The sequence below is a fragment of the Typopeltis vanoorti genome, chromosome 21 (assembly GCF_054136105.1).
Source record: "Typopeltis vanoorti isolate ZY-2024b chromosome 21, IOZ_Tvanoo_1.0, whole genome shotgun sequence".
NCBI lineage: Eukaryota > Metazoa > Arthropoda > Arachnida > Uropygi > Thelyphonidae > Typopeltis > Typopeltis vanoorti.
Window position 1 is genome coordinate 43,971,434 of NC_143569.1, and position 15,086 is coordinate 43,986,519.

The 15,086-nt window shown below is 34.0% G+C and overlaps 1 protein-coding gene across 1 annotated transcript in view; it reads right to left on the bottom strand.

Annotated features, from left to right (window-relative positions):
* Positions 1–15,086, bottom strand: part of LOC150094811 (cell adhesion molecule Dscam1-like) — a gene marked incomplete at its 5' end in the record, with an annotated part of 713,296 nt that overhangs the window by 12,823 nt on the left and 685,387 nt on the right. Inside the window, 5 exons of the mRNA XM_090411118.1 lie at positions 5,809–6,036; positions 6,138–6,305; positions 9,597–9,890; positions 11,096–11,281; positions 12,312–12,410. Of these exons, the coding sequence (XP_090267244.1) occupies positions 5,870–6,036; positions 6,138–6,305; positions 9,597–9,890; positions 11,096–11,281; positions 12,312–12,410 (914 nt within the window). The remainder of the gene's footprint in view (positions 1–5,808; positions 6,037–6,137; positions 6,306–9,596; positions 9,891–11,095; positions 11,282–12,311; positions 12,411–15,086) is intronic.

The following is a 15,086-nucleotide window of genomic DNA, read 5'->3' on the forward strand; positions in this document are numbered from 1 at the left end:
GTAGTCTTGGGATAAGTTTCCTGATCGGCTACTTGGGAACCCTTCTTTTTCGAGTTCCTGATTTTACAGTTCCTAATCCACTTCCATCCACCTCAAATTTCCAATATTCCAGTCCTAATTCATTCATAACCAGGTATCCTGTAGAAGGGGGGGGGGATTCTGCTGTTTCTGTAGCACACTCGCGAAATTTACTCCATGGTAAGAAAGAACCGACGTCGAGTCCCATTTAGGACGCAAACAAGACCTCCATAAGATTTTTTTTTTTCAACTGAAGATAAGTTTGCTGACCTGTTGTAGATGGGGCACGCTTTTCATTCCGTAAAACAAGCCATTTGTGACCCCACGGAAATCCGCGCAATACACTGCCTTCATTACCTTGGTTGGTTCAACTATTTCAAATCCACATCAGTATAAGATTTTTTTACTTCTCTTCTGGTTTGAAAAAAGATCCTTTATTCTAAAGAAATCGGCGATGAGAATTGTACCAGAGGTGTGTTTTACCCTCTCAGTTAAAGTCATACATCCATTCGACTACTCTACTGAAATGTATTTTTATTATTGTGGACAAGTGTATATAGTTACTTAGGCATTAATTTTTTCGGTCTTATATCCGAAATATTGCTGTTTCTAATATTATGCTTAACTAATGTTTAGCTTCAAAAATGGGGGGATTGCCATTAAAATTTAAAACTAATTTTATTCTCAGACGGTTGCAATTTACAATGTTAATATTTCGAGTGTACTGTTAAATGAACTCATGGATTCCCGCAATTTTTATAATAAACAGTCAACATGAAGTGCGTCATTCTTCCTTTATCCTTTTCGCTAACATGACATATAACGTATTTCATTCATCTTAAGTAATTTCCAATTTTTTTTTAAAAACATGTGCTACTTATATAAGGATAGTTCTTTATACTCAGTCATTTTTCAATCATATTAAAAATAAAGATATTAGAAAGCAACTTGACATTTTTAGCATTCAAGATTGTGTCGGCAGAGCTAATCTAAGGTGGTATGGCTACTTAAACATAATTGGTGAAGAAAGATTAGCAAAACAGGTGTTTGATGCCAAGATGGCAGGAAAAAGACCCAGAGGAAGACCGAGGTCTAGATCAGGCATGCACAACATATGGCCCGCGGGCCGCATGCAGCCCGCAATGCTATTTATTTTGGCCCCTTCTGCCTGATTGAAATTAATTAATCATACAGGGGAATATGAAATTAGATGATTTGAATTAAGTTTTTACTAAGACTCTGCATGTTTACGTTCATGCGATTAATGTCACAATCATGTTTCTTTCAACTCGACAATAAATTGCATTTGGAGTTATTCCCACTGTCGTATTTAATAACAAATTATTGCAATCGCTTCGAGGTTTTGTTAGCACTAGTCGCTGCGGGGAAATTCAAAGTTACATCTCCGTGATAACGACTTGATGTCTACGAACGAGAATGAATCCTATTACACAAAGTTGGCCGTGCCTTGACTAGCTTTGGCAGTGTAGTGGTTGGTTGTAGCTGGAGCAATACATTACATTACTGTTATCATAACCTGCATTATTGTGAGTTTTTCATCATTAGTTTTTTGTAATTAATATTTTCAATCTCGGCACAATGAGCTTAAGTAAAAATCTTAAAATAGATTCGGAACATCGAGCATTTAACCCTGAGTGGACAAACAAATATTTTTTTACGTTGTTTACGGACAAAATAGTGTGCATTGTTTGCCGGGAATCTATCGCTGTGCCGAAAGAGTACAATCTGAGACGCTATTTTGAATCGAAACATCCTAACCTTGTTGGATGCAAGTGAAAAGCAAATAAAAACAGCAAAGTTATTGAAAGTCCTTAGCGGTGAGCAACAAGCCTTTAAAAAAGTGACATCTGCAAATGAAGTTGCCACAAACGTAAGCTTAAAAATATCACAAGAAATAGTTTGTGCTGGCAAATCATTTACTAAGGGAGAGTTGATAAAAAAAAGTGTCTGATGACTGTCGTTTCCGAATTGTGTCCTGATAACAAAAATAATTTTGAAAATATCAGTTTGTTCCGTATGACTGTTCAGGGCTGGGTGCCTGATATTGCCGAGGATCATAAAGATAACCTACAAAAATCGGCTAGTGAATTTATCTATTATTCGCTTGCTATGGATGAAAGTACTGACATGAAAGATACTGCACAGCTTTTAATATATGCAAGAGGCGTTAATAAGAAATTTGAGGTGATCTTGCTTGTTTGTGTTCAATGAAAGGAAGAACAACAGGAAAGGAGATCGCAGAAAATGTAAAGATGTGTGTAACCGAAAAACTATCCTTAAATTTCAAGAATTTAGTAGTAGTTTGCACTGATTTGCACTGATGTGCCCCATCTATGTGTGGAAAAAATGAGGGTGCTGTAACATTTATTGAACAGTATGTAAGTAAACCATTGACAAAATTTCACTCCCTAATTCATCAGTAGGTGTTAGGTTCAAAGGTTTTGGAGTTTGATCGTGCGATTAAAGTAGTATTTGCTCTGGTCAACTATATTCGAGCTCGGGGTTTGAAACACAGAATGTTTCAGGCGTTTCTAGAAGAAAATGACGCCGAATACGGGGATCTACCATACTATACTGATGTACGTTGGTTGAGCCGCGGTAAAGTTTTGTCGCTCTAAAAAATGAACTAGCTGAATTTTTGGAATCTCAAGAAGATATGGAAAAATTCCCAGAAATAATGGATGAAGAATGGAATCAAGATTTATTTTTGTGTGTGACATTTGGATCACTTGAATGACCTTAACTTACAGCTTCAAGGAAAAAATAAGTTTGTTTTTCAGTTAATGTCTCTTATAAAGGCATTCAAAATGAAATTAACTTTGTTGGAAAATCAACTTGCTAAGGGGGGGGTATATGTCACATTTCTTAACTTGTCGACAGAATATTCCATCAGAAAATATAAGAAGCACATATCACTTCTAAGTGAGGAGTTTCAGAAAAGATGCCATTGAGTAATGAAGGCGAAGTCCGCATAAAAGTGATTGAGGATCCGTTTTCTGTCGAAAGAGGAAATCTACATATCGAACTCCAGATGGAAGTTATTGATCTCCAGTGTTCTGAAAACTATCGGGTCAAGCATAGGGAGAGTACTTTATAAGAGTTTTATTCTATTCAGGATCAGGATAAATTTAAAAGTTTGTTGGATACTGCCTACCAGCTATTTTGTATATGTCTGGGAGCACATATACTTGTGAACAAACATTTTCGGCCATGAACTTGAACAAAACCAAACAGCGTTCATCTTTAAGTGATATCAATTTAGAGGCCATATTAAGAACGGCCACTTCAAACATGACACCAAACTTTGATAAAATAGTGTCAACCAAGAAATGCAATGTGTCACATTTATATTTCACTGAGAATAAGTGTGATATTCTCAGTGAAATTATTAATAAACTTTGCGTTTAAGTGGTTTTTATTGAGAATTAAAATTATAAATCTGATTATAATTTTAATTGTAACTCTCTAAAAAATTTAAATATGCATATTAATTAGTATTTGCTGTAGACCTACTAACAAATTTACTTAAGTTGAGCTGCAGTGGACTAGTCTAAGATTCAAGGTTCGAAATGATCTGGCCCTTGGTCAGGTGGTCCAAGGTGGGTTTAGCCTTCAAAGACAATCAAATTGTGCAAGCCTGGTCTAGGTGGATTGATTCAATCAGAATTGCCTTAGAAGAACGGAATGTTAGTTATGAAAATATTAGAAAGTAATTGATTAATCTGGAGAAAAATTATGGATAGCAGATTAATAATAATAATCATGTAGTGCTTTCATAGTAATCTGAACACGCCTTGAGGGTACATATCAGTGGTGTCTGATATTTGATTTTCCCTTTTCTTATATGAAGACACCGTTCATTTTTCGCCATCATTTTCACGCGTGTGTTCGGTTGGCAATTACATGGTAGCAACGCTCCAACAGTTCTGACTGAACGCGGCAGATATTATTTCATGTTAATAGTACGGCTTGACTCCTTTCTTTTTTGAGAAAAACAAACAAACAAACAAACTAAGTTTAAGCATTGGTTTGGCTGTCGTATAGTCCTAATCTGAATGCTGTACCATATCGAATTCATATCGACACCAGAATATCTAATTTCGACTCTTAAAATAGTGAATGTAATGAAATACATCAATCATAACAAATATCCAATGTAATTGGATATTTGTTATGATTGATGTTATTGATTGTTATGACCTTTCAGCCCGATATCCTGTTGAAATATTACACATAGTTAATGCTGACATTTTATTCTCGTACTGGGCTATTAAATTCATCTCCCACCAAAACACAATCACAAACATCCAGGGTCGGTTGGTTAGCGAGCAGATACGCTAACCAACCAGGTCGGCAAAGTTTTGGTCCTAGTTTTATTTTTATAAAAATATATAAATTTTAATTAAATATTTCCATACACATCTAACACTGGGGACTGTCGGTACCCTAGTCGGTATCGCCGATACCGCTTGATTGGAAAGATCTGGAATCGATTTCCATCTAGGACATGAAGACTCTTTATAATGATTTTTTAGGTGAGTTAACCTGTCCTGTAGGTAGTAGAGTTTTTCATGCAGAAAAGCAAACCACCAAGAAGAATATACGCAATCAACGGACGTACTACACTGACCTCATAACCCAAGCTGTTTCAGTCATAGATCAACGTAACCGAAGAGTGGACAACCGGTTTTTTATTCGTCTTAGACAATGTTTGTTGCAATCCATGTTTCCCTCATTTTCGTGATACTTGTTTCCCACTTTTGTATTTGGCTCATTACTTTTTCTTTTTTGCGTTCTGTCGACATGCTTTTGCCATTTTTTGTTCTCTTTGCTGTCCATTCATTTACTGATTATAAAGCACACTTTTTGTATGTCTTTATTTATGACCATATCAAAATTTATTTTTCCTGTAATTTTCCTAAGAGTTTTCATTTCTTCAGTATTTAATTATTTGATCTTAGAGGTTTCAGCTCTTTTCTCAGATACATAAGTCAAAATTGGTGTTATTATATATACTTAGTTGCAATGTTTAATTTTTTTTCCACATTGGTCTCTTTAAACATCCTGAAATCTTGTTTGTCTTAAAAGCTTGATCTTTTACTTTATTTTTTGTTATTCCTTCTGCACTGATTTCGAATACCAAAGTATTTAAAATTCAACACTAGTTTGATTATTTTTTCTGTTTATTTTTAGCTTGCTTACATCTGATTGGTTGCCTACTAATCAAGATTTCTTTTTTTTTCTATTGCTGTTTCCATATTATATTTTGTTTCTGAGTGTCAAATAAACGCAGCATTTCAATTGAAATGCTCTGCGTCGTCGGTGAAATCCGAGAAGTAGTGTAAGAGATTAGTTTCCTCACCATGACAATTATCCAGCTCATTAAGCTTACTCTCTACGCAAGACTTTCTGATCATACGTCAGTACACTGTCGATGTAACTTTTTCATTCAGACTTCAGTCAGTACTGAAGGGATTTGATTACGCCATCGTGATTAAAAATTACTGACTCTACTTGTCGAGTTTTAAACAGAACTTCTCTTGAGAATACAGGAAATTGTGAAGTCATAGGAAGTTATTCGGTGGGAACTTCTCCATAATATAAGTTGTCTTTGAGCCACACTAAAGGTGTTCTGCCTTTCTGAATGAGTAAACAACACAAGAGAAAAATGTATTCTTTAATGAAGAACACGTTTGCCACCTTCGGTTTACTATTTAGCATGAATAAATCTTATAAGCTTAAACATTTTCTTAATAAAAAAATCCTTACGAAATTTTATAACGAAATCTTCTCCAATAAGGACTTTTCTACCTATTTCCGTCTTCATTCACTAGAGAAGACATTGGACGCGATTGGCTAGTGGAAGACGACGACCTCTGGGTTCGTTCGTCACTGGATACAGTTCCTGACATTGGAGGCTGTTGAGCTGCACATTGATGTCCTTAAGGACCATCGCTTCCATGGCTTGTTGTTCTTTGTGGGAGCTTCCGGAGCCATCTAGAATAAAGACCAAAAAGCAAAAAAATCTTAGAGTAACTAGTGCGATTAAAAAAAAGGCGTGACTACAGCATTGGATATATTGAAATTTCTACACTTACCGCTTCCGTAGGTGCTACGTTGGGATGCTCTCTTATGACAGAGCACACAACCCACTATAACGATTATAATCACAATAACGCCTGAGGTGATAACAGGGATGACCACCGTAATGTCCAGATAGAACGCAGAGGCACCGTTAGTTTCAGAAAGTTGAGGAGTTCGAATTTCTAGAGAAACGAAACAGGATGCATTAAGAGGATGCTAGTTTTATACAGCATACACACTGCTAAGAGTTAGAGAATACATCAACGTATAAAATGCTTTCAGTAACTACAACAATTTTTTTTTTTTTGGAAAGATGACAGTATACATGACTGTAGTCATTAGCATGGCCTTCGATGATGTGATGTAATTCTGACCATTCCCTTGATTTTCCTGTTTTAGTATCTAGAATGAGATATGTTTTATCGTTAAAAGTTTCATCCTCATCGGCCTAAGGCAGGTTGAGACCTAGAAACATAAAATTGGACAGGAGTTCAAAGCATATACTGTTTTCTATCCGTTTACTTCTTGGTATTCCCGGAAGTATCTTTCCTTAAAATCTTCAGGTTTGAAGTATTTGAGGAAATCTTGTAGTAGGCATCTTGTAGTAGGTATAGAACTGTTTTTCACTCTATACATGTCCATATCACTGTAACTGTTTTTCATGTAATTGAAATATGGTCGTGTGATTTTTCTCCAGTCGTGATTGGCGTTTTTATTTTTCAAAAACTCTTTCAAAGTCTGTAGTCATTGAAAGTGTTTAATAGGAATAATAATTTTTATTATTCCTTCTGTTCGAATAGTCTGGTTTATAAAGCTGTATTATCTTATTAATACATGCATTTTTTTATTTTAATGTAAGTGAGATTAATCCTACTGCTATTGGGATAATTTCTGTTACATTCCACATTAATTACAGAATTTTACATTAATACAGAATGACATTAATAGAGAATCTCACATTTTACATTAATTTCTGTATTAACAGGCATCAGAAATTCTACTCTAAAGTTTTCAATGTTTTCTTGGTTCTCAAATTTTAAGTCAATAATTCTTGAAATGATTCTGATGAAAGAGCCAGATAATGTAAACAACACATTTCTCTTCAACCAAACACACAGGGAGAGAAATTCTATTTGCTTGAAACGCCATACGTAGTTTTCCATGGATAGTTTATTCAGATATTCTTCAAAATAATAATATAACTTATAGTTTTACTCATAACTTGAAATTTAATATTGATACTGTAAATTATTTAAAGCATTTTCATAATTTCTAAAAATATAGCAAACACCTTTTTTTTTATTAAATATTACTTATCATAATACACATAACAATGATGCATTTATCTCTGCTTGAATTAGCGTCTACTGTATATCGAACGAACTTCCAGTTTTTTTTAAAGAAAGTTTTAAAGAAAGAAAATCGCCTTTTGGCTTAGATCAAGTGTGTAGTTCATTTTTGTGAACTTTCCCCATAAGTGATTAGCAAATTGTTTAGCTAAGTGCAAATTGTAGTATAGTATAGTATATGTTAGCTCAGTTATTATCGGCAAAGCGTCTCATAGAGGCACTTGATAATAAACTACAGCAGCAGATACAGAATAAACCCCAGACTGGGACAAGAACAACACACTCGGTGGTGGGAATAGCTTAGGCCCCCCCTCACCAGCATGGCTTTGCCGCGTACGCGGACCCTTGGAATCGAAGTGGAAGCTGATCTACGACCTCGATGTTTGGCCAAAGCCCTCATCGAAAGCGTCGGCGCTGAGCAGATTTTTGGGTTTACTCCCTTTGGTGGTGGCCGCTTCCAAGTAGTAGTAAGGAGTGAGCAAGCAAGAGACAAACTACTTGCAGGATTCGAATGTAATGGAAAAACAATAGTTCCATTTTTGGTAGGGAGCATTACCAAACTACTTAGAATCCCCAGATTCCCTTTAGAATATATTGAAACGGATGTAAAGATCATCCACGAAATATTCGGGAAATGGGGCGTTATACACAAGGTGGAAGTCCTAAATGACGCAGAAAACCCCAAATGGAAGTCGGGTGAAGTCCACATCTCCCTCGAGATGAAAACGCCCGTTCCCAACTTCATTATTATTGGATCCGCCAGAGTAATGATAAATTACCCTGGTGTAAAAAAACAATGTTTTAGATGTGGTGCTTTCACTCACCTTGGGGCGGACTGTCCTAGAGTGAAATGTAAAAACTGCCTCAAAGCAGGCCACAACCAAGAAAACTGTGAGTCAGCTTGCCTGAAATCTGGCGTAATTGACCACAAAGTGGACACATGCCCATCCAGAACCCTTGCTGAGAGGATGGGTGGTGCAATCACGCCAGCAACTCCACCAAGCAATGGAAATGACACAGCACAGGAAGCTTCTCCTCCTTTCGAGGCTGCTCCTGATATAACAGAAATCCACACCTCCACGTCTAAGAAAAACCGAAAGGGGGAAAAAACTTCCACAAGCAGTAAAATCCAACAAGAAGAAACAGTCGCTATTGAAACCATCAATACCAATATAGATACTAATACAGATGATATAGATAGGGAAGAAGGAAAGATGGAGGTGAACACCAACACCTCCAAACGGCCATTAAGCCCACAGGAAGAAGAGTTGGTAACCCCCAAAACAGCAAACGTATCTGAGACCGCCCACCCAGAAGACCCTCACGCGAAAGCAGGGGAGACTCTCAGCCATCTCACCAGAGGTGGCGGAAATCCCAGGGATGGCGGAAAAATTCAAAGAAGCGATAAAAAAAAAATAGGAGAACCTGAACCCCTCCTCACAGGAGAACATGGATCTGACATCGTCAGTGCAAAATGGGGTGACATTTTCGTTGATGACATCAGCAAAATCACCCCTGAGCAAGTCTCTACTTGCTCAGGGGTGATTTTGCAAACTAGACATGGCCAAGGGAAGTGAGGTGGCCAAAAGAATAATAACTGCCCACAACAAAAGAAAGGAACAGTAACCACCTTGTGGGGTTTCTGTACACAGCTTCACCGATTTCAGCTATCACAGGTGGGGAAGGACCTGAGAACCCGAGCGGCGAAGGCTTACAGCGAGGCGGTGCAGTTCCTTGTGAGCTGCATCACTCGGGCCAGATCCTTCCTCCACCTCTAAGTTTAACTTTCAATTTTTGCTTTTCTGTGTACTCTGTTTGTTTTTGTTTTGTTACATGTTTCCTTTTTAGGATTTTTCCTTTTTTGTAAAGTGAAAAATCAACGACCGTTTTAGAAACGCCCCTGGGGTGCAAACAGCTAAAACAGGTCAACTGAGGCCTCTTTAACCTACTCTACCACTATGCACTCTATCTTTATTTCCTCTCCTACTATCTGCTGACTCTCAGCCTATCTTACTCTACAGCCGATGATGAAGATTTGTTGAACTCACAAATTATATAAAGAAAGTTGTGAGAAATTTTCATTAATTGAGATATATTTTACTTAATTAAAAACCTTCAAATTACCTTCCGTTATATTTTGAGTTTGGAATTCGTACTGGGCTTCTGTAGCACCTGCCGTGCTGTGAGCTGTTACCTGTAACTCATACCACGTTCCCGGATGCAATCCTGGTATTGTGTGCTGGGAATGAGATATCGTTGGTTGGCCTGGAACAGGAATCCAGTGAGGATGATGCTTCTTTCTCAGTTTTACTGTGAATTTCCCGATCGGACAACCTCCATTCTGCCAAGTGTGAAGTTGTAAGATCGCACTGCTAGAGTCAACCACGAGAAAATCCTCTTTGGATGGAGATAATGGAGCTAAATTGATAGAAAATTTGACTTAAGTTCATCAAAATACACTGATATATATTAGTTGTTCTTATTTTCAAAACAAACGTGTACTGTTAAGCAGCGAATCTCGCCCATTTCTTTTTTAATTTATAAAAACGTTTTTCGATGATTTGAGTTACAAGCGGATGTAACGTAATGCATGTTACTTCACATGGTTTATTAAGTAAATATTTTATTTCTCTTAAATTAAATAATGTAATTTATATTCTCTAATAAATTTAAGTCGAATCCATTAAATATTTTAGAATGCTTTCTTAAATTTAGAAGACATATCATATACCTTTAAATTTTTTATATCTTATAATTACAATAATATTATGAAAAGTAGTTCTTCAATCACCTTGAATATAAGCGTGTTGCGCTATGCTTCACACGCATGTTTCAAGCCCGTGCGTGAAATGAAATAAAATATATTTCTACATAAAATGCTATTTGCAGATATAATCGATTTGCAGGTGCAGATATAATCTAATTGATTTAATCCTAAATCAATCATTAGAATGGATTTATTTACTAATATTTTTAAATTAGTTTGTAGAGAGAGAGTGATAGCTCTTTGATGTAGAAGTGCAAAGTTAGTATACTTGGTATTATTCGCTACGCTAATCATGGTTCTGGTGTGCACTTACATGCTGATTTCAGAGAACTTCAATTGTTAAGCATAAAGTTGATTTAACTAAAACATTTATCAATTATTAAGCAACCAACATAAACGAATTATATTTTCTCATTATTTGTAAATAAAATGCTTTTTGCAGATATGATCGATTGATTTAGGATTAAATCAATCTAATATTAGAATGGGTTTGTTTACTAATATTTTAAAATTAGTTTGTAGAGAGAGAGTGATAGCTCTTTGATGTAGAAGTGCAAAGTTAGTATTCTTGGTATTATTCACTACGCTAATCATGGTTCTGGTGTGCACTTACATGCTGATTTCAGAGAACTTCAATTTTTAAGCATAAAGTTAATTTAACTAAAACATTTATCAATTATTAAGCAACCAACATAAACGAATTATATTTTCTCATTATTTGTAAAAAGTGAAAATAAAGCATCTCATGAAATTTTTATTCTGAATTTTAAAATGGAGTAGTAACTGAAGTTTTAAATGTTAATAGAAACACTGATTTTTTTTAATGAACTATCAGCATAGGAATAATAATAGTTACCTGCTCCAGCAGTACGAGCCGTAAGCACGTCACTGGGTTCGCTTCTTCCTACACTGTTATGGCAAACCATGTAGAAGTGGTAGCGGGAGCCACAATCTAAAGTGGTGACTGTGTGGGTGATACTATGCGAAGAAACGGTGTATTCCTGCCATTCTCCGTATTCCCTTCGGTGGTAGAGAACGCATTCTTGAAAACAATAGAAATTAATTTTAGCCAAAGATAAACCCAAATTCTAATAAACAAGAGCACACTTTGATTAGTTAGTAAGTTTCTAGTTTTAAAAAATTATAAGGTACTTTATTGTAAACATTATGGAATTAGTTTTATATCGTAATATTTATTAATACTTTTCGCACATTGTCATTTGGGTCGACTTCTATATCTAAATTTTTAAAGCCTCAAAGCTAAGAAGTAAACGTTTTATTAGCGGGGAGGAGCAAAAATTAACTTCGTACAAACATTTAACAGAAGACTTTCATATATGTGAATATTAAGATTCCATTTTAAATTTTAATAAGATTCCTTAGTAAAGCAACGATTATCCTTAGTTCGAGTCTCCACCTATTTTCAGAACCGGTAACAGGATGACAGATGCATTTTAGTTGTGTATCCTCTGAACTGAACAGAAAGATCGATTGTAGATGTTATTGAGTGCTGTCTAGCAGAATGTATTTAAAACCGAAGTTGGACTATGCCGTTCATTTTGTTCAAATAGAGTAAGTAATGATATGACCACTGTTTTATATTACCATATACTAGTCAAGGCATTTGAAGGTAGTCACAGAGGCAGTGGAAAATACCTTAAAAGATTTTTGTGATGAGGCTTGTATTTGGCTACTCGGAAAAATTCATGAATACAAAAATGAAACTTAAAACGTTGAAACGACAGTTAAACTCCAGTTGTGTATTAAAATTGATTGAAGTAGCCACCATAGAAAAATGAAACATTTAAAATTGTCATAGAGATAACAAAAGACAAACATCGTAGATTACTGTGTCAAAGTATGATTTAATTTCATAATTTTAGTACATTATCAGATTATTATGCAATATTATATGAGATTTTTAATGGTGTCAAAAGGCTTACGATACGGATCAAACATTACATTACATTACATATTGATAAATAATTAAAATTCAGTAACTATATTAATTTTCCAAAAAAAAAAATTATAATTAAAGTACCTTTAACTTAATTTACAGAATTGGACGATACCTGTAACTGGACTTCCAAACGTTCTCTTGTGTGACCAACTCAGCGTTATGGAAGAAGAATTGGTGGATATCACATGAAGCAAAGGAGCAGTGGGAGGAACTGCAAAGAACCAGAAAAATCACAATCGGTATGTGGAAATGTATTTAATTTAGAGCAGCAGAATTAGTAATAATCAAGTAGTTAGTAACTTGACGATTATTTTTAAATGTTCGCATATATAAGGAAACTTTAAATGATAGTTGGAACATTAGAAGCATGATGAAAATATAGAAATTGCAGTTCTTATAGAAAAATCAATTAAAGCAAAAATAACTCATTATACATACTGGAATGAAGAAAATATTAGAAGTGCGATTAAAATTAAATAAAGAAAATTTAACAGTTGTTGGAGTGTATGCCCCTGAAGAAGGAAAAGAATAAAATGATTACTTTTACAAAGAGTTACAAGGAATATATGAAAAATTAAATAAAACAGACCATATAATTATAGCCGGAGATCTTAATGGCAGAATAGGAATGAAAAAAGTTAACAATAATATACAAAAATTTGGAGAACCAACAGTAAACAAAAATGGAAAGCGACTCATTGATTGTGCAATATATATAATAATTTGAAAATAATGAATACATTTTACAAACATAAAAATATACATAAATATACGTGGTGTGCAAGAGGACAAAAATCAATAATAGACTACTTTATAGCAAATGAAAAAGCAGCAAACCTCTTCCTAGATGTTAAAGTCAGAAGAGGATTAGAAATCACAGAGATCACTATTTACTGCAGGAAAAACTAAGGTTTCCATCAAACTGGTTACAAAAAACACAAAAATAAATAAACAAGCTAGAGAAACAAAATCTAATTGCAAAGTAAGACTACTAAATGATTCAAGTATAAGAACTTTATACCAACAGAGGATTAATAACTACTTAGAAAAAAATACAAGAACATGAAGACATTGAGAAAGAATAGAAGAACATAAAAGAAATTATTGCATCAGCAGTATATGAAAGTCTAGGAACACACAAAAATATCATAAAAAAATTACATATATGGGACAATGGAATAAAAACAATAATTGAAAATAAAAAACTGGCTTTTAAAAGAGGTTAAGTAGCAAAAAAACAAGAAGATGAAATTAAATATAAAAAAAGACGAGCAATAGCCAAAAGAGAAACCAGAAAGAGACACAGAGAAAGCTGGGAAATTTTGTATCATATCTAGAAAATGACATATACAAAACAAGACCCAATGCGTACAAAATACTAAAACACATGAATGCAGATATAAAAGAAACTGCAAATATAAATTGGGAAATTGATGTAAAAGAATTCTTGGATTACTTTACAGATTTTTTAACGGATAATACTGGCATCAAAAAATTACACCAGAGACTTTCAAAATACTTTAAATGACATAATAACAATGAAAGAATTAAATGACAACCTAAATAAAATAAATAAAAAAATAGGAAATCAACAGGAGTTGAGATAAACTCCGAACTGTATAAACTTGCTGGGAAAAAATTTCTTCAAAGATTATTAAAATGTTTAAATGAAATATATCAAATGGACAAATATCAATAGAATGGAACACAAGTATAGTAATACCTATATTTAAAAAAAGGGGATAAAACAAAACCTACTAATTACAGAGGTATTAGTTTATTGAATACATGCTACAAAATATATAGCAGAATACTTAATGAAAAACTGAAAATAGACAGCGAAAAAATATTATTAGAATGCCAAAGTGGATTTAGAAAAGGACGCTCTATAATGGATGCAACTTTCTGTTTAAAACTTCTTATAGAAAAAAGAAGAGAATTTAATTTGGAAATTCATCTTTTGTTTATAGATTAAGAAAAATAATTTGACAAAGTAAAAAGATATAAACTGTTTGATATATTACAAAGAATAAATATATCTAATATTTTAGTTCGTGCAATATTGAATATATACAAAGATCATGAAATAAAAATAAAAATAAATGAAGAAATCAAAAAGAAGCAATCCATACATCAAGGAGTAAGACAGGGATTCCCTCTGTCTCCAACACTTTTCAATATTTACGTTAATGAAATATTAATACAGTGGAACACCTTAAACAATCCAGGTATAGACATTTCCCGGAATAACAAAATAAACACCCTATTATTTGCAGATGATCAGGTAATAATATCAGATAAGGTAGACAATTTACAAAGAGTAATATATAATTTAAACGTTATAGTAAAACAGTTTGGAATGAAAATTTCCATAGATAAAAGTAAAACAATGGCATTTTGTGGACAAACTCCATTTAGAAGTAAAATAGTCATTAATAATAAAATAATAGAACAGATAAATACTTTCAGTTATCTTGGATGTGAAATATCATATGAAGGAAAAAAAGACATAAAATTAAAAACTTCAAAATTTTTACTGATTATAGGTCTGATAAATAGAACACTCAACCCAATTATAGTACAAAAAGAAACACGCTTGAAAATATACAATACTTTAGCAGTGCCCACATTATTGTATGGAAGTGAAATTTGGGCAATAAACAAACAAGATAAACAAAAAATAAAAACAAATGAAATGAGATTTATGAGAAGAACTGCAAAATACGCATTATTAGATCAAAAAAGGAACGAAGACATTTTAAAAGAACTAAAAGAAAAATCAATAGAAGAAAAACTAAACAATTATAAACAAAAATGGATTGGACATGTAAACCGAATGGCCAACACCCGACATCCTAAACAAATACTAAAATATAAGCCAATTAGA